At 38.3% G+C, this 23517-nt stretch overlaps 1 protein-coding gene across 6 annotated transcripts in view; it reads right to left on the reverse strand.

Annotated features, from left to right (window-relative positions):
- Mindy3 (MINDY lysine 48 deubiquitinase 3) overlaps window positions 1-23517 on the reverse strand; it is a 75346-nt gene that overhangs the window by 31298 nt on the left and 20531 nt on the right. For 4 of the 6 annotated variants that reach the window (XM_005354626.2, XM_026783090.1, XM_026783091.1 and 1 more), the window contains 4 exons: window positions 22199-22272; window positions 20914-20993; window positions 11814-11884; window positions 7180-7260 (listed from right to left, as the gene is read on the reverse strand). In XM_005354626.2, the coding sequence (XP_005354683.1) occupies window positions 7180-7260; window positions 11814-11884; window positions 20914-20993; window positions 22199-22272 (306 nt within the window). The remainder of the gene's footprint in view (window positions 1-7179; window positions 7261-11813; window positions 11885-20913; window positions 20994-22198; window positions 22273-23517) is intronic. The other 2 variants (XM_026783087.1, XM_026783089.1) reach the window with 2 other exon arrangements.

Here is a 23517-nt window from a genome sequence, read left to right on the forward strand (position 1 = left end):
ACCCACATTGGAGCACCGGACAGAAATCTCAAGGTCCAAATCAGGAGCAGAAGGAGAGGGAGCACGAGCAAGGAACTCAGGACCGCGAGAGGTACACCCACACACTGGGACAATGGGGATGTTCTATGGGGAACTCACCAAGGCCAACTGGCCTGGGTCTGAAAAAGCATGAGATAAAACTGGACTTGCTGAACATAGCGGACAATGAGGACTACTGAGAACTCAAGAACAACGGCAATGGGTTTTTGATCCTACTGCACGCACTGGCTTTGTAGGAGCCTAGGCAGTTTGGATGCTCAACTTACTAAACCTGGATGGATGAGGGTGGTCCCTGGACTTCCCACTGGGCAGGGAACCCTGATAGCTCTATGGGCTGACAAGGGAGGGGAACTTGATTGGGGAAGGGTGAGGGAAATGGGAGGAGGTGGCAGGGAAGAGACAGAAATCTTTAATAAATAAATAAACGGAAAAAAATGATAAAAAAATTATATAGGTTATTACTTGGTGTTCAGATAATTTATATAAACTTGACTATTTCTGTTTACTCAGGCACACAAAATTAGAATTGAGCTTTCCTTCTTAAAAATCTTTTAGAATAAAAATGGGACTTGGGCCAAATGTTCTGACAGTTATTTTGAACAATGTTTATAGCATGTATAATCTATAGTAGACTGTCTCCTATCAGTACTCTTGGAAGAAAATTCAATATGGAAGTGATAACTGAGTAGCTATGACCTAGTTCTCTACATATTTGTCTTCCATTGCCCCAATCTCAAAGGCACCTGACTTATAAATGTTAAGTAAACTCTTTGAATCATAAGTGAGCAAATTAAGAATAACAAAGTTATAACACCTATACAACTCATTGAACATGGATATGTCAAGCTGGTGCCTATATAGAACCTCTGCCCCTATGTTCTAGCAGCTTTGGTAAAGGTACACTGCACACCACCAAAAGAGAAATGTAAACATCAGTTCAGTCACAAACCTTTTGATCTACAACAGTGTTTTGCTTGCAAGATGTGGTGGGGCAATGGTGGCACAAAGCTTGTGTAAGCAGCCAATCAAGAACTGATTTGATTAAGGCCCACTCCATGAGACAGAACCTATACCCACCTCTACTCTGGGCTGCCAAGAACCAGAGATTAGATAACCCAGGAACCTAGAGTAAAAATCAAATAATACTGGTCTAACAAAAGAAACAACAACAAAACTACTAACGATATTCTGTTATATTCATAGATCAGTGCCTTGTTCAGCCATTAGCAGGGAAGCTTTCTCTTGCAGAAGATGGGAACAAATATAGAGACTCACAGTCAGACATTATGTAGAAAGTGAGAGGCGTTGGGACACTCAGTCCTAATTGGGATGTCTCCATCAACTCCTTCCCCTCAGAGCTCAGGGACCTTGAGGAAGAGGTGAAGGAGTATAAAAGCCAGAGGGGCTGGAGAATGCCAATGAAACATGGCCTTCTAAATCAATACAGAAAAGGTCATGTGAACTCAGAGAATGAAACAGCATGCACAGGGCCTGCAGGTCCTCTGTGCATACATTATAGCTTCCAGTTGAGTGTTTTTATGGGACTCGTGAGTATGCAAATGGGTGGGTCTTTCATTTTTATGCTTTCTGTTGGGCTCTTTTCCTTCTGTTCGTTTGTCCTGTCCAACTCCAAAGTGACAGTTTTTGTTTTGTTATATTAAAAAAAAAGAATGAATGAAAGACAATCTAGCCACTAGGGTAAAGTTCAACAACTAAATTGTCATTTATACCTACCTTTTGGGAGGTATTTCTAACAGAGTGACACTGGGTTTATTAACCACTCCAGGGCGGGCCTCATCTTTAAGGAGTGGTTGACCAACATATAATGGACTCCATAGTTGGTTGTTTTTCTTTTTGGCATGTTTTTATTTGGTTAGAATTTGGTGTTTTGTTTTCTAGTTTTGGGGGTTTTGTTGTATTGGATTTTTGTTTTTTAAAAAAGAATTTATAGTTGGGTGGTTGTATGGAGGGGTAAAGGATCGTGAATGACTTGGGGAAGGAGAAGAATATGATCAAAATATATTTAAATTTAAAAATTATAAACAATAAAAATATTAAAAAATAACATAGTTGTCAAACATACAACTTTGTGTCTCTGAGGTCTAATCATTAGACATGCATATCTCATTAGACATTTCTACCTGTCTACCAAACCCAAAAGCCTCACCAAGACCTGTCATTTTACCTCAGGAAGCAAATCTCTCATTCATGCACTCCACTGAAACAAATCAAGGGTCCACTTTGGGGAAGGGAAATATCAGGTTAAGGGTGGAAGAATAGGGAAAGACATATTTTAAAGGAGAGGTGTAAAAAAACAGGGCAGTTGAAAGGGGAATGAGGGAGGAAAGAGTTTAAGTAGGGAATGGGATGGAAAGGTGGGGCAGAAGAGGGCATAGGGAGGGGGTTAATCAAAAAAAAAAAAAAGAAGTCATATGAAAACTTATTTTATACGTTTCCTAAACACACACACACACACACACACACACACACACACACACACACACACAAGTTCATATATCATAGGGATTAAATTCACATTATACTACAAAATGGATAATGTTCCTAGCTCTAGATTACCAAATAAAAAGCCTAATGCCAAATAAGGGGTGCTTCCCCTTAAGCTGTTGGTCATGGAGTTCCTGGGGACCAAATAAAAAGCTAAAATGCCAAATGAGGGGTATTTTCCTTCAAGTAGTTGGTCAGAGTTCTCAGGGACCCCCACCCCAAACAATATAATCTATTGGTAGTGCTCTAGATTGCTCACGTGATGGTGACAGCCCACTGTTGAACATACTACACACTTTGGTCACAGGGCATGGAGAAATCAAGCTGGTACTGAAAAAGAAGTTTCTTCAGAGGGATGGATAGCTTTCACAGTATTGATGGGAAGAATCTAAGTAGGCTTCTAGAGAGAAAAGTCACTAACAGTCTTATGCAGCTGTAGATATTGTGAGCTACAATGATGACCAGCTTGGAAAGATAAGTCCAGAAGTGCAATTGTGGCAAAGATGTTATAGGTATAGCCAATTGCTTTCTGATTAGATTTAAGGTCTGCTCCATGAGAGGAAATGGATGCATGCTATTATAAATATCTGACCAAGATTCCATGGGCTGAGGTGTCCTGCAGCAATTTTCTGAAATTTGCAAATGTCCATCTTAGAGGAAAGCTCCTTAATATTCAGGATATTCTAGAGGGAAAATTTTTAAGACTCCATAAATAAACAACATGGAAGCTTCAAAAAGTTCTTAAAATTGACTAAATGCAATGGCCCCTTACTCCCTCAGCTTATTATACAAGCACAAAGACTGCTAAAAGACACTCCTAGACCAGCTGGCCTGCCTAAAAGGGACAGAGGAGACAAGCTGCCTGGAAGTGGGAGACCAGTAAAGCTACCTGGAAAAGAGTTCCTATTAAGCTGCCTAAAAGTTGTGCAGTGAACTCCAGGTTTCCAGCTTTCATGAATTATCACTTAGGTTGGGGAGTCATCCATGTTGGGATGAGCTTTTGGTGATACAGCTATTTGGGGGTCATTTTTGCTCTTTTAAGTAACAACTCACCCACTCTGACTCCAGTAAGTAACCCCAATAAAGCCTACTGGTTTACCAAGTTGGGCTTTGGTGGTATTCTTACTGTGGTACCATCTGTAGTGAATAGATATTTGTGCATGTTGTCCCACAATCAGGAGTGAACTTAATGCTATTATTTTGCTAAATGAACACAGTATCAAACTGTCCCCTAAATATGTATATAGATTTGGGCAGTTCTGAGTTTCAACAAAGGAGCTTCCAATAAGTGTCTATGAAGTACTTAGCCATAAAAGGGACGGTAAGAACTAGAGTGTGGCAAGGACCATACCAAATAGTTGTCTTCTGGACATGACAGGGTCAATGAACTCACAAACACACAGCAGTTGTGTTGTGAAATATTAGTTGAAGATGTGTTACATTTGCTTATGCTATGGAACTTTTGTTTAATGATGCAAAGATGTGCTACATTCTTTTATGTTGCATTTGTTTAACTCTGTGAAACTGTGTTACTCTGCCTGTCTAAAACATCTGATTGGTCTAATAAAGAGCTGAATGGCCAATAGCAAGGCAGGAGAAAGGATAGGTGGGGCTGGCAGGGAAAAGAGAATAAATAGGAGAAATCTGGGATGAAAAGATCAGGGAGTGAGAAGAGAAGGGGCCAGCCATCCAGCCACACAGTCAGACATGGAGTAAGAATAAAAGAAGAGATATAAAGAATAAGGAAAAAGTAAAAGCTCAGAGGCAAAAGGTAGACAGGATAAGTTAAGTTAAGAAAAGATGGCTAAAAATAAGCCAAGCTAAGGCTGGGAATTCGTAAGAATAAATTTCCATGTATATTTATTTGGGAGCTGACTGGCAGCCCCCTGAAAATTGCCAAAAGAGTAAAGAGTAGAATGCAACAGCTACATAGCTGTGGTTACCTACATAAGACCTGCAGAAGATCAAGCCAGCAAACCACACTCTAGCATGATAGCAAGAGGTGCTTATGCCCTCCCACCCTCAGGAAAGAAGTTACCTAGAGTGCGGAGGAAAAGGCCAGTTCTCTTAGGGGCTGGTCCCTAGTAGACAGACTATGATACAGAGGATGCCCATAGCCTCTGACATACGGGCAGCACAAACTAGTCTCAGTGGATTATTAAAAAAAGGGGGTGGGGTGGGGTGGAAAGGAAGGGGATAGATTATTCACAAGAAGTTAGAGGAAAGAATGGGTATGTGCATGATGATAAAAATACATTGTATGCATGCATAAAATCTCAAATAAAAAATTACCCTGGACGAAATTATTCCATTATTATAACACTTACCAAAAATATGATAAAAATTTGTTTTACCAATCACCTGGGTTATTTTTCAACATGTCTGTCTTCTACTACCCATAGTGATCTGTTGAAAATGCAAATTTAAACTTGTTCTTTGCTTTTCCATTCCTAAACTTGTACCAGCCAAATTTTCACCAAGTGTAGTGGTTATGAGTTCTCTTGGGCTAAGCAGTAATGCACCGCACTTGCTTTCCCGGCATTATCGCACGCCTGCCTCCCTGGCTGCGAGCACTCCAGCTCTTTTCTTCCAGCCTTTCCTTCTGCAGACATTTATTTGCCCCACCTTTTCTAAGTAGCAAAAGTTCTTGCTCCCTCCCCCAGTTTAATCTCACTGCTACCCCAGTGCTCACTTTACGTATTAATTCTTCTAGGAAACAGCTCGGCTTTTCAAAACTCAGAAAAATTCCCAAGGTCTTATGTACCTGACTCTTGAAAATTTCTGAATGTGGAGACTTAGCTGCAGTCTCCTCCTTTGGGATACACACACAACTCCACAGAAGCAAGAACAATATCTGTCTGTCTGTCTAACACTGTACTCAAAGCACCTGGCATAATTCCAGGCACAAACTATCCCTAGAAAACATTTGATAACTGAGCACAGGAAGAAAGGAACACACCTGCAGCCCACATACAGTGCAGACAAGAAACTGTGCTTCTTTATACGCTGCTGACATCTATGAGCAAAGAGCGAACAAGTCTAACTGCAACCAGTAAAAACCCTGAGACACAGACCCAGTCTTAGAGAAATAATTCATAGGACAATTTTATATAACTTTATAGTTTGTTTCTAATAAGCTCTTGGGATGGACATTTATGTTCTTATGTTTCCTTGGGGTCATAGGATATATTAAAGTGAATAAATTAAGCATAAAATAACAGACAAAAATTCAAAACAAAATAGCCAAAATATGGCCAAAAATGATAGTTCAAATACAGAAGTATTTAAAAAAGATTAAACCAAATAGTGAATGGTTTCTTTTTATAATTCCATGAATAGCTAAACTTTCAGCATTTTTTATGTAGTGAAGAATATACAGATACTTTATATCTTAAAATATCAGAAACTGAACCCAATAAATGGTAATAGTTTCATTTACTATTTGCGCAGCTTTCCACTGAGGAAGCCTTGGTCTACATAGCATCAGCCTTGGCTATATGAGAGCCCAAGTCCCCCATGCCCACAAACCCACTTGTACAGTATTGTCAGTTTTCCTAAGGTTAGAGAATGGGGTTAGAGATAAAATAGTTTTAAAAACACATTTCATGTAAATTTAAACTCCCTTTTTCCCCCTAGGAACACATACTGATGGAATATGTGTTCAGAATTACGAGTTTTCTATTTCTGTGTTTGACTTTGTTCTCCCCACTTTGAGAGAAAAACAGCAAGTTTCAGACTTAAGATAATATATCAGAATGGCCTGTATTTCACACAGCTTTACTCACGGCCTGTCTGTGTTCAAGTAACATGGACCTTAATCTACATCTACAAGCTCCTGAACTTTGGTCAGCACAACAAAAGCAGGAAGAAAATAAATAAAAATTGAGATTATCAGTTCAGTGAAATTTATAAAAGTTTTAAAGAAGCAACCTTACACTGGAAGAATCATGCTACCAAACTCTCCTGGAATAATCAGAAAAGTGCATTTGAGTAAGAGACCTTGAAAATATACACTTTTATACCCCCCCTTGTTACTCCAGCATCTGATTGTTGCTGAATAATGACCGTGCCCACAGTAGTAACAAGTACTGAGATTTATTGAACGCTCGCTCACCTTGTGGCAGACACTGTTCAGTACTTTAGAGTCAAGGCTGACAACACTCTGAGAACTAGGTACTATTATGAAACCCTACTTTGAACACACAGGGGATGTTGAGAAGCACAGCTAGGGATTAAATGAAGGAATCTGATGGCAAAGCTCCTACCGCCCACCCCACTGTGGAAAATACTACATCTTCTTAACAAGTTAGATTTAGAAACAGTTCTACATAAGAATCTAAAAGTCAAAGTTGTTTCCTCCACATCTCAGTGATTTCTGAACAAACAAAACAAAAAAACAGAGCCCTGGAGTTAGCAGAAATAAGAAAATGGCAACTGAAGGAGTTTATTGAGATTACTCCGAATTTAGCAAAGTAACAGTGTTTTCTGTAGTGCGAACTGATAAGATTTTTGGGAAACATTGCATTTATCACTGGCTGAACTGTCATCTGAACAAAGATCAAACTAAATATGGACATACAGTATTGTGTGTTGCCTAGTATCATTCTGAAGAAAATAAAGTCCCTACAAGCCTACCTTGGCAAAAAACACGGTGAGGTGAGTTTCGCTGCCAACAATCCAAATAGGGAATTTTGGAGATTTCAAGTAAGAACCAACCTAGAATAAATTCAGCAAAGTAAAACAAATAAATAAAAAATTTATGCTGCCCCTTAAATATTTGTTCAGAATTATGTGAAACATAACAAAAACTTCTAATTCACATTTCTTACCCACAGAAGTTAAATGCTGACTACCGAAGGGAACTATTCCTAAACTTAACATCGTGTCTTTAAGCCGGAACACAGCAATGCAGATCTTCGTGCACACACATGCATCACTTTCAGACTTTGCTACATTCTCTAGACAGAACCTCAGGAATTTCAACTTGGCACAAAGTTAGAGCCATAAATTTATAAATACTTTATAAGGTAATAATTGTAAATCAATAACCAAGATAAGGGGAAAAGATAAGGGCACCCTTTTTCTTAAAGAGTTTAGGCTAATCCAATAACCTCCCCAAAGAAAAAAGTTTACAGTATAAAACATTCAAGAATATAAAGGACTTCTACTACTCGACTTCCTGGAAAGTTCAAGGTTCTATAACATACATTGTATCTTTTTTTGTTGCTTTATTTTGTTTTTCTTGAGACAGGGTTTCTCTGTAGCTTTGGAGCCTATCCTGGAACTCACTGTGTAGATCAGGCTGGCCTTGAACTCACAGAGATCCACCTGTCTCTGCCTCCTGCCTGGGCCATACATAGTATCGTTAAAATAAAAAGCCATACATACAATTTGCCTGCAAGGGCATATACATACAAGACTGTGCTCCTCAAAAGTTTTATGTCTATTTATAATACTGTGCCAAAAAGACTTGCATTTTATTTGTGACTGAGATAAAAAGTGCATTTTGAATAAATAAAAGAGTCACACAATCCATCTTGTTCACACTAATCAATTCTACACTTCCATGAGGACACGTCCTTAAAAACAACCAATTTTACCAATCTAGTTTGCTTTCCTTTCTCATGCAGACTGACTATAACCGGGAAACTGTAAGAAGCTACTTGGAGCACTCAAGCCAGTTATTCTTTCCTATTGGCCCCTTGCTTTAGCACCAACACAGCCCTGAACACAGGAACTCTTGTATTCATGGGCAGAAGAATCGGTTCCTTGGTCCTGTGAAAGCAGGGATGAGTTTGACAGGCTAACATGAAACAGAAAGCCATCAAGTAGGAAGGATCGTTTGAGGACAGCAGAGAAGAAAATGAATGAAGGAAGGCATAGCCTCAGTTAGTGTCAAATGGGCTGCAGAGGGGAGCAACAAGGGATTTCACTCTAATGGGAGCAGAGAGGCACACAGTGGCAGGACCTGGCCTGAACTTAAGCACCAACCACTGCGCTACATAGAGATGCTCTGATTTCTGGACAAAGACTCTGTCACACAGTGCACAGCTGAGATGCTGCTTAGTCTCCCTTAGAAACAGCATGTGCATTTCACTGAAGGTGGAGGTTAAAAACATTACAGCAGGAACAAAGGGTAAATGAATGCTGACCCAATGGCATATTTTATGATTAAAAACTCTATCACTAGAGAACATAATATTATCCTTATTTTGGAAATCAAACTGGTAGCCCTCCAATATTGAACAGAGAATTACAATGTGACCATGTAATTTCACTCCTGAGTACACAGTAATGTAAAATCATATGCCTATAAAAACACGTGCAGACAAATGTTCACCATAGCTAAATAGGAAATTGTCACTCTGAAGTATTAAGTCTAAACCATTAAGAATAGAGAAGACTCCTATTATTCAATTCTTCATGACAGAAGCTAAACTTAAAGTTTTACAATATTAACAGGTTCTTTAAAATGTAAAATTTTAAACATTCATCAGTTGATGGATAGAAACAGAATTGACACATTATAAAAGAGTGATTTCAACATAAAAGAAAATAAGTGCTATTACGTGGGTGGAGGAACCCATGAGGTCAGAAAGAGGGGCGGTGGTGTCTAGAGCTAGGAAGAAGGAAGCAACTGCTAGGTCAGAGTTTCTGTTGGTGGTGAGGAGAACCTTCCAGAATTAGAAAAGGATGATGGCTGCCCAGCCTTATGAATGCAGCAAAATAATAGAACTGTGTATATACCTCAAATGGTAATATTTATGAAATGTGTTATTTTGTATTTATTGGGTTCTTCTGTTTTTGCATTTTTTTTTTCTGACAGGGTTTCTCTAAATAACATAGTTATTTAGTTCCTAGCTATCCTGGAACTCATTCTGTAGAACAAGCTGGCTCGAACTCACAGAAATTCACCTGCCTCTGCCTCTCCAGTGATGGGATTAAAGGCATGCGCCACCACTGTCTGGCTCTCATCTTTAAATACAGTTAAAAGCACCATTCTTTCTGTGTGTATAGGAGGGTTATAAATAGGTACCACTTCATTTATGTTCCTGTATGTGCTCAAAATAAGTAAAACGGTAATTTCTTTATTAGGAAACAATGTTATACTCTCAAAGAAAGGAGAAATGTTTAGATTTTTATAACATTTATACAAGCACAATTTATTTCTTTTATGCCATTTCTCTTCCTGGTGACATGTATGTACATGCTGACTGAGAACTTATACACAGCATTTTAGAAACCGACAGTTCAGTTTGGATGCCCTAGGTAAGTGGACCAGCCAGCCTGCTTTAGGGACAGCTGATTAAATTCGTTGCGCACCACCGTCTTTCTCTTCATAGCCTGTTTGCCCATGTGTCAGGCGCCCAACAAACAGTCACAGCCTCACAGCACAGAGCCACTGGAGTGACTCAGATCAGCACATCACAGAAACCTATGGAACCCGCCAACTCCATCCCACTTGCCATGTGTAATCTGCGCCCACAGCTCCAGCCTGGTGATCCCTGTCCCCAGGATGAAGGCCACTGGTGGCTGAGTTGCCAGAGCAGGTCTCTTCACCTCTCACTTACAAACAACAGTGCATTGGGGCAATAGAAGAATCCTGTAAGAGTCTAATACCATCGGTGAAGAGAAGAGAAAACAAATTCAAGATTTTAAGAAAAAAAAAAGTAGAAAGTCACCAGAGAAGCCAGTCATTCCTAGCAAATAATGTGGAAGAGTAACCGAGGGCGGGCTGGAAAGATGGCTCAGCTGTTAATGGGCCACTGAGGGAATGTCTGGGAATACATATGATTTAACAGAACTTTAAGTTCCGATACTTAAAGCCACTTATTTAGAGAGCTGGGACACTCGACATAGAAATAGTCTAGGATCTATCAGGAGAAACGGGCCGAATGTCTCCAGTAAATGACAGGCCACCAGTGTGGCTGGGACACAGCAGCAGAGGGAGCAGCACCGACATAACGAAAGGATCCAGATGAAGACTATAGGCTACATGGATATGGGTTAACTGAGAAACGCCCCCTTAAGTACACGTATTTCAACATTTTGCTCCCAGTTGGTGGTGCTATTTGGAGTTTATCAAACTTTTAGCAGGTAGAACCTTGCTGAAGGATGTGTATCACTGGAAACCAGTTTTAAAGTTTACAGCTTTGGCCTACTTTCTGTTCTCTTACTCTCTGCTTCCAGCTCTCTCACCATGGCAAGTCTCCCTAAAATAATAGAGTCTCCCTCTGAAACTGTAAGTCAAAATAAATCCTTTCTTCTTTAATGCCTTTCATCATGCTATTTTATCACGGCAAAAATTAGACAAAAAAATTTAAATATTTCAGAATACAAAATCACCATAATTGGTCATTGGTCACATGTAAAATAAGTGTGTGGGTCAGGTGATCACCGGTGTACACTTTCTTCCAGGATAAATGACTATGCAGAATCTCTGATTGCCAGTTTGTCTTAGAACAGTGCTAATTTGTGTAACTAAAACGACTGAAATTGAAGGTGTCACTATTGCTTACAGCTACAACTTAGAAGGAAGGTCAGAATAGATCCTGCACAGTTCTTACATCTACACCATCTCTGTTTACATTTTGTCATGAAGGAGGAATGATACCTTGACAAAGAGTAACAGGAACAGTAAGGAACGCGTGCGAGTGCGCACGCACGCGCGCACACACACACACACACACACAGAGAGAGAGAAAGAGAGAAAGAGAGAGAGAGAGAGAGAGAGAGAGAGAGAGAGAGAAAGGGACGGAGGATAAGATACTTGTTAATGCTACTAAAAATTATGACCATCATAACCATTGTATGAAATAAATACTTAAAATCAAAAAACACACAAATCTACATCATTCTTTTTCTAAGAATATGACGTCTTTTAAGAGAGAAAACTGATGTAAGCTTCATCTAAAATCACTGTAATATTTAATGGCTTTCGAGGACCACACAGGAAGGTGCCTCAAATCAAGGCAGTTCCCTAACCCCAGCACACACGTTAAAATGGCTTAAAAGTGTATTATAGTCAACCATATATATTTTCATTTTTTATGTTATTTTGTTCTGTGCTCTGTCACTGTTTCCCTTCGAAGGAAAATGAAAATGAAAATGATAGTGTAATTTCTTTACACTTTGTCAGTTTCGGTTGGGAGTTCTGCAGGGAAGTGAGACGGTGATGAGTGGTGACAGTCAGAAGTTGAAGTTAGTTACCATAAGAATGAAAATACTTTCCACAGGGCAAACATACCCAAATCCTTCAAGACATTTACCTTACAATATCGTAAAGCTTCCATTAATGTTAAGAATCCTACAGCTGCTTGTTCATGGATACCGAGAAGTTCTGCAAAAAATAAAGAAAACCAAATTTAATACTGCATTAGTATATGTAAGTCTGAGTAGTATGTGTGCATAAGTTTATATTCAAATCATGCCGTAATATTTTCTTTCACCTGAAACTCTTCAAACCTTTGCACATACTTATTAATATATCACATCAATCTGAGCGTGGTTGCTCACGCCTTTCATCCCAGCACTCAGGAGGCAGGTCTCTAAATTCAAGGTCAGCCTGGGCTACACAGTGAGTTTCAGGACAGCCAGGGCTATCCCTGTCTTAAAACAAACAAACAAACAAACAAACAAACAAAAAAGTAAGGTCAAATAAACATGTTATCACTATTTTTAATAAAATGATACTAGGTAGCTTTGCATTGGCTGAAAGTAATGGCTCAAATGTTGATTAAAAGTATTCCTAAAATTATGCTTAATATTAACTCTTTAGTCAAAGGAAAATCACTCTGCAATCCAAAAAAATTATGTGTGCACACATACACACACACACACATGCATGGATACATTAATTCACAAAAGCAGCTCACTTGAACTGATCTTAATTTTGAGAAAAAAATAAGTATGTTAAAGCATAACTATTAATGTTTATTATAGGATAATGGTAACCGAACCTGTACAACGGTGGCAAGGGTGGTAGGGGTGGGGTGGGGCAGGTGTCAAGACAAGGTTTCTCTGTGTAGTCCTGGCCATCCTGGAACTTTCTGTGTAGACCTGGATGGCTTTGAACTCAGAAAATTTAAGAGAAAAGGATCGTCTGCCTCTGCCTCCTGAGTGCTGGGATTAAAGGTGTGTAGGAGTGTACCACCACTGCCCAGCAAACTCACATTTCAAGCTCGTCCTTTCTACTCTAAAATAAAACCAGGCAGTATGCTTAAGTCTGGGAAACAGTGATGACTAAGAAATAGTGTCTGCCTTAGAACAGCTAGAAGTTCACTGAGGGACAAATTAAAACAGTGTGTGCTCCCTACATATGTGTATACATGCAGACACAGAGTGGAGTGTGGCAAAACCTGTGTGGAAGTAGGGGAGTCTGAGAAGAAATTTTCTAGGCAAGAAAAGATATTAAGAAAATTTAAAACTAAGAAATATGAAGGAAGAATGAAGATCAGTGTACTGAGGTAAGAAGCAAAAAGTTGGCAGAGCTTCATGCAGTTTCAACACAGTGTCTTACAGTGTCACACAGGATGGTCCCAAACCCTTGGCTTCAAGGGTCCTTCTACCTTAGCCTTCTCTGTTCTTAGGGACAGCTGTGTGACATCATGCCCAGTTCCTTAAACACAGAAAAGATGGCAAACCTGATAAACAGTTATTAATTGAAAGAAGGAATTCAGGAAACATGTTCTGGATTTGTGGGAAGACTGAGCACGACTTTGCTTTTATACAAATGGGGACTGGAGTACTTTGGGGACTTCCAACTGGAGACAAGCAACTGTCAGTAGAGCTCAGAAGCATAGGCTAGACAAGCCAGGTAGAACACCAATGGGTCACCAGCATAAACTCACAGATGTCAAGTCAAGGAAGTGGTACCCCGCAACAGCCAAATCCCAGAGGATGCTGGTATAAGACCTACTCGCATATAGATGGACCTGAAGTGGTAGCAAAGGCTTTTCATAGCTAATGTACACTAGGTAGAACTAATACATTAGGACCACAAACATAGATTTAAAAAAAACCTTTTTCTTAGGTACAGTTTCTAACATGAAAAACATTACTGCCTACAAGTAAAATCTCTATGGAATCTTAAATAAATTTCAGGAATATTACGAGTATAAAATAAAAATATTTTAGTCTTTGGGTGGCAGCAACTCTGGGGGTAGGAACAGAGCGAATGCAGAACTGGATAGAAACCATACTCTACGGTTAGCAAACATCCCATCTCTTTTCCTCTGAAAGGTAAGCAGAAACAAATCCTCCTATTCAAAGACAAACACATGTTAAGAAGCAGGGGCTACAATTTGATTTCTAAACTCAATTACTGCCACCTAGTGTCACAACTAGATACTACATCATCTATTGCCTTGGATTTAGCCAAATGTCTTCAATGGTACATTTAAAATATCGTGCTACTAAATACAGGAAACTGGGCCTTCATTAATCTTGGTAATGAAGTATTCAGATCCGGTCAAGAATCACATGACCAGGCATCTGGTTTAAACGATACTTCTTCCTCTTCTTTTTTTCTTTTTAAAAAAAATCTCACATATCCAAACTGCCACAATGTACTTTGTAGCTGGAGGACAGCCTTGAACTCCTGATCGTTCTGCCTCTACTTTCCAAGTTCTGGGATATAGGAGTATACTGCCATGACTAACACTGGACGATGATATTTCAAAATGTATTATTCTCACTTTCCCAAACAGGATATATACTTAATATTACCTTCTTAGATCAAGTATATGAATCAAAATATACCTAATTTACACTTATACAAAGCAGTAAGACAGTGAGGATATATTTTCATATCATTTATAGAATTTATATGCATTTGATTTTATTTAAAAGTCTCAAAGTCTTTACCCTTTGCTTGCAAGAAATTGGCAGTTTATGACTATTTTCTTTGCCAAAAATAGTTCATCTAAATTGCTGATTGAATTTTCAAAACTGCTATTTAGTTTGATGGCAAAGAGATAAAACTATTCTTTAGCAAAAAGGTAACATTAAATTTTATCTATAATTCACAAATAAAAGCTGTATATACTATATACAACATGTCCTGAAATATGTATTCATGTAGCATAGCTAAAACAAGCTAATTAATGCCTACATGACTGTCTCAAAAAAAAATCAGAAGAAAAAATCATGTACACCAGACACTTAAGCATGTGATTCTTTTTTTTTTTAACATCTCTACATCTATTTATTACAACCCTATTAGGCCAAGTTGCAAAATCAGCCTGAGTACGCATCAGTAGGTAAATGGATGAAGAAAATGTTACCTATCCACACAATAGAATTTTGTTCATGCACAAGGAAAAACAAAATTTACATTGTTTGCAAGAAAATGTTTGGAATGGAAAATCATGGTGTTAACTGAAACGAGACAAACTCAAAACACACCATGTTTTCTTTTCATGTGTGGAATTTAGGGTGTTAAGGGCATGAAAGCGGAAGAGGATTATTAGGGTTGTGTAAGGAAGGGACTTGGGAGGCAAAAGAAGAGATGAATATAGTCCAACACATCATAGATGTGATTCTTGACCACATCTGAATACTTCATCACCAGGAACATATGAAGGCCTACTTTTCTGTGTTCAGTAGCATGATATTTTAAATGTACCATTGTAGATATCTGAAAACTGATATATACATACATACATATACACAATAATATATACAAACATATATATGTGCCTCACATATGTATTTGAGGGATAACAATAAAGTCTACTCTTGGCAATTTTCAAGCAGAGAACATATTACCTACAGTCAGGATGTTTTACAATAGATTTATTAAACTTACTCCTTTTAACAGAAATTTTATATTCTCTCATATTCTGCCCAGCCCCTCCCTTCTCCCCCCATCATTATTTTACACTCTATTTCTATAAGCTCAACTTTTGGGGATTACCGACTGGGTCTTCTAGTACTTAGGTTGTTATTTTCTGCACTACCAACTGTCATCTCTTATGACTGTTGGGGAATTTATAGGAGTCCTGTTAGATTTTTCAGATTTTATGCTATTTTGGAAGCCAGATAATCACCCTACATGTAGCAAACATACCCTGAGTATCAAGCACTGTAAAAAGCATGCAACAGGTGAAGATGACTTATCACCTTAAGAGCAGTTTAGTCAGGGCTGCAAAGGATAAGTAGAAAGTGGAAAGCACCAGGAAAGTCAACTGCTCAGAGCTGAGGTCAGTCACCTTCAGCAGAGAGAACCAAAGGTCTCCTTGGACAGCTGACACATGAAGTGAGCACAGAAAAACTAGTTAGAGAGGGACGAAAGACACAGAGTTCCTCAAATATAGGAACAAAGACACAGAGAGCTGTAGTATTTTGTTCAAGCACAGAAAATATCAAATGACTCTAAATTAGAGAAGTGAAAACCTTGGGAACAAAAGACATCACTAAGAAAAATTTACATAAGATTAGAAGAAGTTGCCTGCATCATAAAGAACTAAAAAAGAACTTATAGAGCAGCCCTATAAATTGGATAAAGCAACCCACCCTTCCCTGTAAAATGGCAGATGATGAGAAGAGACAATTACTAGGAGGCAAACTAGTTAAAAGCTTACATAGGAATAAACAACCGAGCTCAGGTCAGTAGGAAGTAGACCAAATGTCAATTAAAATATATAATTACTTGTCAAAAAATGACCAAATATTAAAGATAGACAATCTTTTATTAGTTTTAAGGCATATTTTAGAGACAAAGTTGCTACTAATTAACAGTTTAACAGATATACCTCAAGAGAGTACATCTTGTTAATATATTATCTAGGATTTCAATTTCTACGTATATAACAAAGAAAGATAAAAATACATTCTCTCACAAGAACTTGCACACAAATGTCCCTAACAGCAGCATTACTCATAACAGACAGGCGGCCATTTCAAATGTTCAGCAATTGACGATGGGGATAAAGATGCATGGCTCATCAATGTACTGCAATATGGCTTCTCACTTAAAGAGTAAAGCACCGGTACAGGGATGCACTGGTCAAAGTAAAGGAAATGTGTCACAAACAGCGGACATGGTATAATTCTATCTATGTTAAATGCCCAGGACATGAGCATTCACAGAAACAGCAAACAGACCAGCAGCTGTCAACATGGAGGCAATGGAAGTATGAGGAGCTGCTGCTGCTGCTGGAGCCAGGATTTCCTTACAAAGCAAGACTGGTATATTCTACATTTCAGTGAGGTGGTATGCATAGTACACAGATAGATTTAAATAAAGTTATTACTAAGAAAAAGTCAACAGTTGACAAAATCTTTACTACATATGTAATTTAAGAAATCAATTCTGCCGGGCGGTGGTGGCGCACACCTTTAATCCCAGCACTTGGGAGGCAGAGACAGGCGGATCTCTGTGAGTTCGAGACCAGTCTGATCTACAAGAGCTAGTTCCAGGACAGGCTCCAAAACCACAGAGAAACCCTGTCTCGAAAAAAAAAAAAACCAAAAAAAAAAAAATCAATTCTGCAGGAACATTGAATAGGACTGACTCACACACAATGCTTCTTACAGATCTGTTTTGTAGTAACCAAATTGTAAACCATTTACATGTTCACCCAAGGTAAACTGCCCAAGGCAAAAGACACACATGATAATTCAAACACTAATAACCTTAATAAATAAAGGTGAAAAATGCTCTGTTCATCCTGCAGTGAACATTCCCAGGTCACACCTAATATTCACTTTCTCTTCTACTACCAGAAGTGATTATCTCTAGGTAAACAAACAAAAGAAAACCACACCAAACACCCAAAAACCTAACAGCCTTATTGGTGAGATCTACTCTCAGTCACCCCCACTTCCCTTCTTCTAAACTCCCAACATCTCTTTGCTACAAGTAGTTAATTCATAACTCACACCATTTTCTTTATTTTTGGACATTTTCCTATGTTCACTTACAGTAAACTTCCGTATCTTGAATTTCCTCAGTTGAACAAAACCTGTTTCTTTCTCTCCATCGCATGGCATTTCTTTAAAAGAACGTGCATCTCCCAAGACTACTCCCACTGATACACCTGCTTTCTGCTGTTCCTATTAAAGCTGGACCTTTTCCCTTGTCCACAGCAGAGGCAACTCCTAATAATTAAAGCAAAAATCATGTAGCCAAAGGCCTCACTTCTACCAGCTCACCAGCAAAATCCTTGCCCACACTGATGAAGAACAGCTCTCTTATCATGTGGTCTGTACCTCAATTTTCCTCACTAAAGAATTTACTCTTCGCCCCCTTCCCCCAGAATGAGATAAGCTGCGCAGCTTATTTTCCAGCTGTATGCTGTGGACAAGGTTTCTCTACGTGCACAAACACCTATCTTTTAGGCTAGCTAGCACTGAAATGTTATTATGAAAAGATATTAAGGAGGTATAGAAAAGGAGTAAGCATATTATCAAAATACACAGACCTTCAAGGGCTTTCCTGTGCTTTATGTGTTATTAATGCAGTGTGTTTGATTTAAAATTTTGATATACTTGTACTTCACCCTCACCTCTAATATGAGGAGTTCTACCTCCTGGAGGACTCTACCACAGAGGTGGGCTGACTTTCATTTCAAGTTTTAGTATAAGTGCTGCCGAAACAAGCACAAGATGGGCTGATTTAGAAAGATGGGGTTCTACAGAGAGCAAGCAGAGGCCTTGGCATGGTTAGAGTCCTGCTGGTTTAGTATCTGCTGTTTCACTTTGGGCAAACTAATAATCACCCAGGCCTCAGTTTCATTAGCCATACTAAGGTTAAAAAGGCAAACCCGAAAGCTACTGCCTGCAGTAGGAAATGTCTTGTTCTCGTCCTTCCTGCGCTGTTGTCTATCACAGTCGTACACCTTTCCACTGTCAGAGCTGTGTGCCACAGCTCTCAATTTGTGATTCCACTCCAATAATTCTACAAACTGACAGCACCCTTTTCTTCTAGATTTTATGGTGTTATTTCTCTGCTCAGTGTTTACAATGATTCTTTTTCTAATACCAACTGGGAGTAAATACAGCATTCAGTAGCCTCTGTGTTCTCACTCAAGCCTATGCTGACACAGTCTTTCCTTTCACCAATGTTCATTACGAACTTACCATTTCTCAAACCAGGCTGCACAGCAGAATCATCCAGGAGGAGTCTTACACTCTATGTCCATCCATGTCCCAACACCTAAAAGTTTTACCCGTAACCGTCTTCAGCTGGGGTCTGAATCGTCATTGTTTTAAAGTCTCCAAATGATGCACCCTGCTCTACTCAGTCTGTCCGTCTCCCTATCTGAACATACAATGTGTATTTCCCCAAAGACCCTCTTGCTCATGCTCTCTGTCCCCATTAAAATTCCAGTGTCTATTTACAGCAACATAAACGTAGTGAGAAAAGCATCCTCCTTCCTCAGCATGTTTCTATTTCAACACGACTCATCACACATCAAATCATCTATGTATATGTCCTCATTCACCTAAACTATGTGGATAAGCATTTGACAGAGAATTGAGTATTTCCTGAGCCCGTGAAGATATTACAAACTCTTAGTATTTAGATAGCCATTTGAAGAATGTATTACTTCCACACAAAGGAAATTAAATAAGGAGAAAGGCTTATTTGAGTGTTTGAAAACTACTGCATAATTTTTTTATTTATGTTCCATACTTCCCATCATGTCATCTAAGCCAGAAATATACAAAGCAAAAGCTGAATAAATGTATGGATTTTTATTTTATGTTTAAACATCTGAAAACAGAATTGAGTTCAAGTCAACATTTCTAATGACTGAAGGAAAAATTCAAGTACACTTGGGCAATTCTCTTTCTGCAGGATAACCCCATCTTCTAATCACAGTAAACTATTCATAGTAAATAACTGTCTAGAATGGATTTAAGAATCAGAAAAGAATGAATTTGCAAAATAGACCAGGAACCAAAGCTTATATATTTGATGAACAAATTCTGTAACTGAGGTAAGACTAAAAATGGCAAAAGCCTATGTACCTAGGATAGGCAGGAGGGTAGGAGATTTGAGAGACAGAGAGAGAGCGAGCACAGAATGTATAGGAAATTGGATGAGGATAACTTAGTAATGAACAAGACTAACAGTTATGGCCACAGCAAGCAGAAGGAAGTAGCAGTGAGAGGCCAGATGGGAAGAGACACTTAAGCCACGTTCCTTCTCTAGTTATCTGAAATGATAGCAGGTACCTCAGAAACCTTTGGGAGGAGGGAGAAATCAACAAAACTGAACATTACACAGGAGAGATGACACTTTACTTAGCAGGACCATATGCTTTTATATCTAAATCAGAATGGTGAGTTCTTAGGATATGCTTAAACAGAGAGCAAACACGACAGAGCCCTTGTGGGCTGTGTGTCCGTGCAGTTAGCAGGGTTGGACTCGTATTCTAACCCCCCACTGAGTGAGTTACACTGTACAGGTCACCTGCTGTAGGAAGCCAGGCTCTTCATTTTCAAACAGCACAGTGGAAGGTTGTATTGTGTTCTGTAAATTCCAGAGTTCTGTGACTTTTACTCAAAATTTTCTTAACATTGTATTTTTTTCTATTAATTCGCTATACAAATTTCTAAAATTTGAGAAAAATTCAAATTACAAGTTAAGAATCATTCATATAAATGAAAAGTAGTAACATTTTTTCAAATGTCCTATATTCTCTGTTGTTTGGTAACCATTCTATCAAACGCCAAACATAAATTTGCCTATGAACAGGAGCTATGAAGCTTCATGTCCTACGATGGCTTACTGCAGTTATTCCATAAAAGTCAAATAACTACAGAAATAAATTCAGACTGCCCAGTAAAAATCTGAGAGGGATTTAATTTGTAATTGTGCATCAACTCTGCTACTGTGCTTCATTTGATGTTCACGACAATATAAGAAGCTACTTAACCAGAAATGGAAATATTGTAAGGGTAAGTAGATGTAAAGCCTTAGAAAACGAGATCAGCCCAGCACACTAATGTGTATACTAAAAGTTATATAGAAAACCAGGATACTATCAACACAAGTAATTCAATCACTTTATAAGTTCCCATAATTTCCAGCACGGACTGCAGTACTGTCCCTGGGTAAGTACTCACGTGTATACCTACTAAGAGGTAGACTGCCATTTCTAAAGTTAGCGCCACAGTCCCAATAACAACCAAGAGAAAACCAAAGCCTTGAACAGTCATATTTAGTACCCAAGATTGTCTGCTCCCAAAAATCAACACTTTAATGTTATGGTGTCTTAGAAACCATAAAGAGTTCTTCTAATAGAAAGCACATACCTTAACATCCACATAATATAGAGCCATTAAATAGATGAATATCAATTTCCCATATTTCACTAAAATGTTAACATTTGAGACCATAGCAAAGAACATACTTACGCATTCCTGAGCACTCTCTATCACCATCCCACACATTAGAAACTGCATGTCCCGTCAGAAGGAGGTTAATTAAGCTTTGGCTATCAATAAAAATTAAATATCAGTTAAAATAGGCATAAAACTAGTTCTGCAAATCAAGTAACTCCTACAATAAAGGTTTTTGTTTTTAATGATTTTTTACAGTCAATATGTTAAAGCACAAAGTGAGAGAAAACCTTAACTTCCCCTTTCTACGTCTGGCCTTGGTGAGGGCCTGAGTGCTGCACTACAAGGGCATCCACTACCATAATCACATATGCCTAGAAACTTTAAGATGGCATATTTAAAGGGATAAAAATTAGTCTGTTTACTTAGTATTTATATTTACTTTTACATATAATAATTTTTGGAATTATATCATTTCCCCTTTTCTTTCCTTCCTTCAGCCTCTCCCATGTATCTCTTTGCTCTCAAATTAATTCCCTCTTTTCTTTGAATTATTGTTACATATATTTACAATAAATACATACACACACACTACTACATATATACAAGTTACTCAGTCTATATAATGTTCCTTGCATGTGGATGATTTTAGGGCTGACTACTTAGTACTGGAGAACCAATTGGGATGGAAACGTTATGACTTGACTAGTGAAGTCATCAGTCTTGGAGAAGAACCTACCTAAATCCACTTTATTAAATCAGCAAAATTCTTAACTACATTTAAAACATTTATCCTATTTATCCTATACATACAATTCTCACTCCCCCAACCAAAGAAACTTCACCTTATAATAGATGGAGAATATCCCAAATTATTTAACATGCAGTCCTTGATAGAATTAGGTGAATGCTAACAACTAAAGCAGATATATCTAAAAAGAAGGACTTATGTGGGAATAGATTAATTGTCACTGTTCTACTGATTTTGGTAAAGTAAGCTAAAAATAACTAGAAAAGAGTTGTTTTATCTTAAAAAGAAACTAGCACAGATAGGTAAGAAAATACTTATTTCTAAGTTAATGTGAGTAAATTTAACCTTTTTAAAAATACATAAATTGATATGAGGAGGCTTTGTTAAAGTATCTTGACACAATACTTGACATGTGTAAACAACCATGTGTAAACAACTTGAAACCGGATGTCAACACTGGCCGCACAGAGCAAACCCTGGCTACAGCAGTGCAATGTGTGCAGCTCAGGGCTAGCCGAGTCCAGACTTCTGTTGCCAGTACGCTTATCAGAAATTCTCCCACTCCTAAAGCCTGAAGTTCAGTAAGAGACAGCAGATTGCAGCCTTTACCTGCCATGCCCGTACACAGGGTCTATCAAAGGCTCATTTGCATCTTCAATTGAATTCTTTATGTTTTCAATGCCCTAAAGAAACCAAGATTTCATTAACTTTAATTTAAAACTAAAGCACAAAGTATGATCAGTTTGGACTATATGTTAATAGAATACCATTCAAATTACTTAGACTTGAAGTGGGGGTATATTGGATATGGTTACTAGTAGCTCCCCAAAGATTCTATTTCTTTCATGGGCTCTATAAAGGACACTAAGGGACTCATAGGTAGTAAGTCTAATGTTGATTAAAGAGACAGAGAAAACAATTTTCAAGAGAGAAGAGGAAACTATTTAATATAAAAGTTAATATTTATTTAACTTCAGGCTAAACTACATTAAAACCTAATATACCTAATTAGAAAACTAATTTTACTTTAGGTCATTTAGAAAACTTAGTAAAGTCATAGACTTTTGAATTTAGATAGAGATAAAGATTTAAATACACAAAAGATATAATAGGTAAAGGAGAAAATGGAAAGTTTTCATCTGATCACACTTTCTCCCCAAAATTGGTAATTCAAATATATAGTAAAAAAAATAAAATATCAATTATGAGAAGTTTCTCATTTCTTAAAAACAATGTCCTGACACTTTTTCAATCTTACAAACAGGCGGCTGGAGAACCACAGAAGAATGAGGGACTGTCACCTCATCAACTCCAAAGCATGAAGTGACATCCACAGCACTATAAACCCAACAATGCCACTAATTGTTATACTATAGGCCACATCTAAGGATGCAATGACAACCAACAGTCTCTAAATACCACAGGGGAAAACAGTTATGTGACCTCGACTTGTCATTGTAGGGAACAACAAAACAAACCAGGCTACAACCAAGTCTCCAAATGCACAGTGGGCAGCAGGGGAATGACTTCAGAGAGCAACAGTTCAAGGGTGTTCAAAGGGAACAACTAGCAGAATGGCTCAAACAGCCGAGGATACAGAAATTATCAGAATTTGAGGCAAAAACACTGGGTGAGAGTGAACAGTCAAGAAAAGTCCAAGAAGATGCGACACCTTAGCCACCACCACTACCGCTACCACAGTCACCTGACCTCGAGCACTTTTGGCACCTCACTTTACTTAGTGCAGTAACATGCTTAATATTTGGTCAACTTCTCTTATTCTTTATTCTATCTCTCTGTCCCCTCTCTCCCACTCTATGGTCACCTCCTGCTTTAGGTCTACTACAATACGACCTTCCTAGTTTCCTTGACTCTAGTATTTACCACATGGTCTCAGTCCAACTTCTGCATCTCTTATTCTCTCTCTC

Source organism: Microtus ochrogaster, chromosome 16, assembly GCF_000317375.1.
Source record: "Microtus ochrogaster isolate Prairie Vole_2 chromosome 16, MicOch1.0, whole genome shotgun sequence".
Taxonomy (NCBI): Eukaryota; Metazoa; Chordata; class Mammalia; order Rodentia; family Cricetidae; genus Microtus; species Microtus ochrogaster.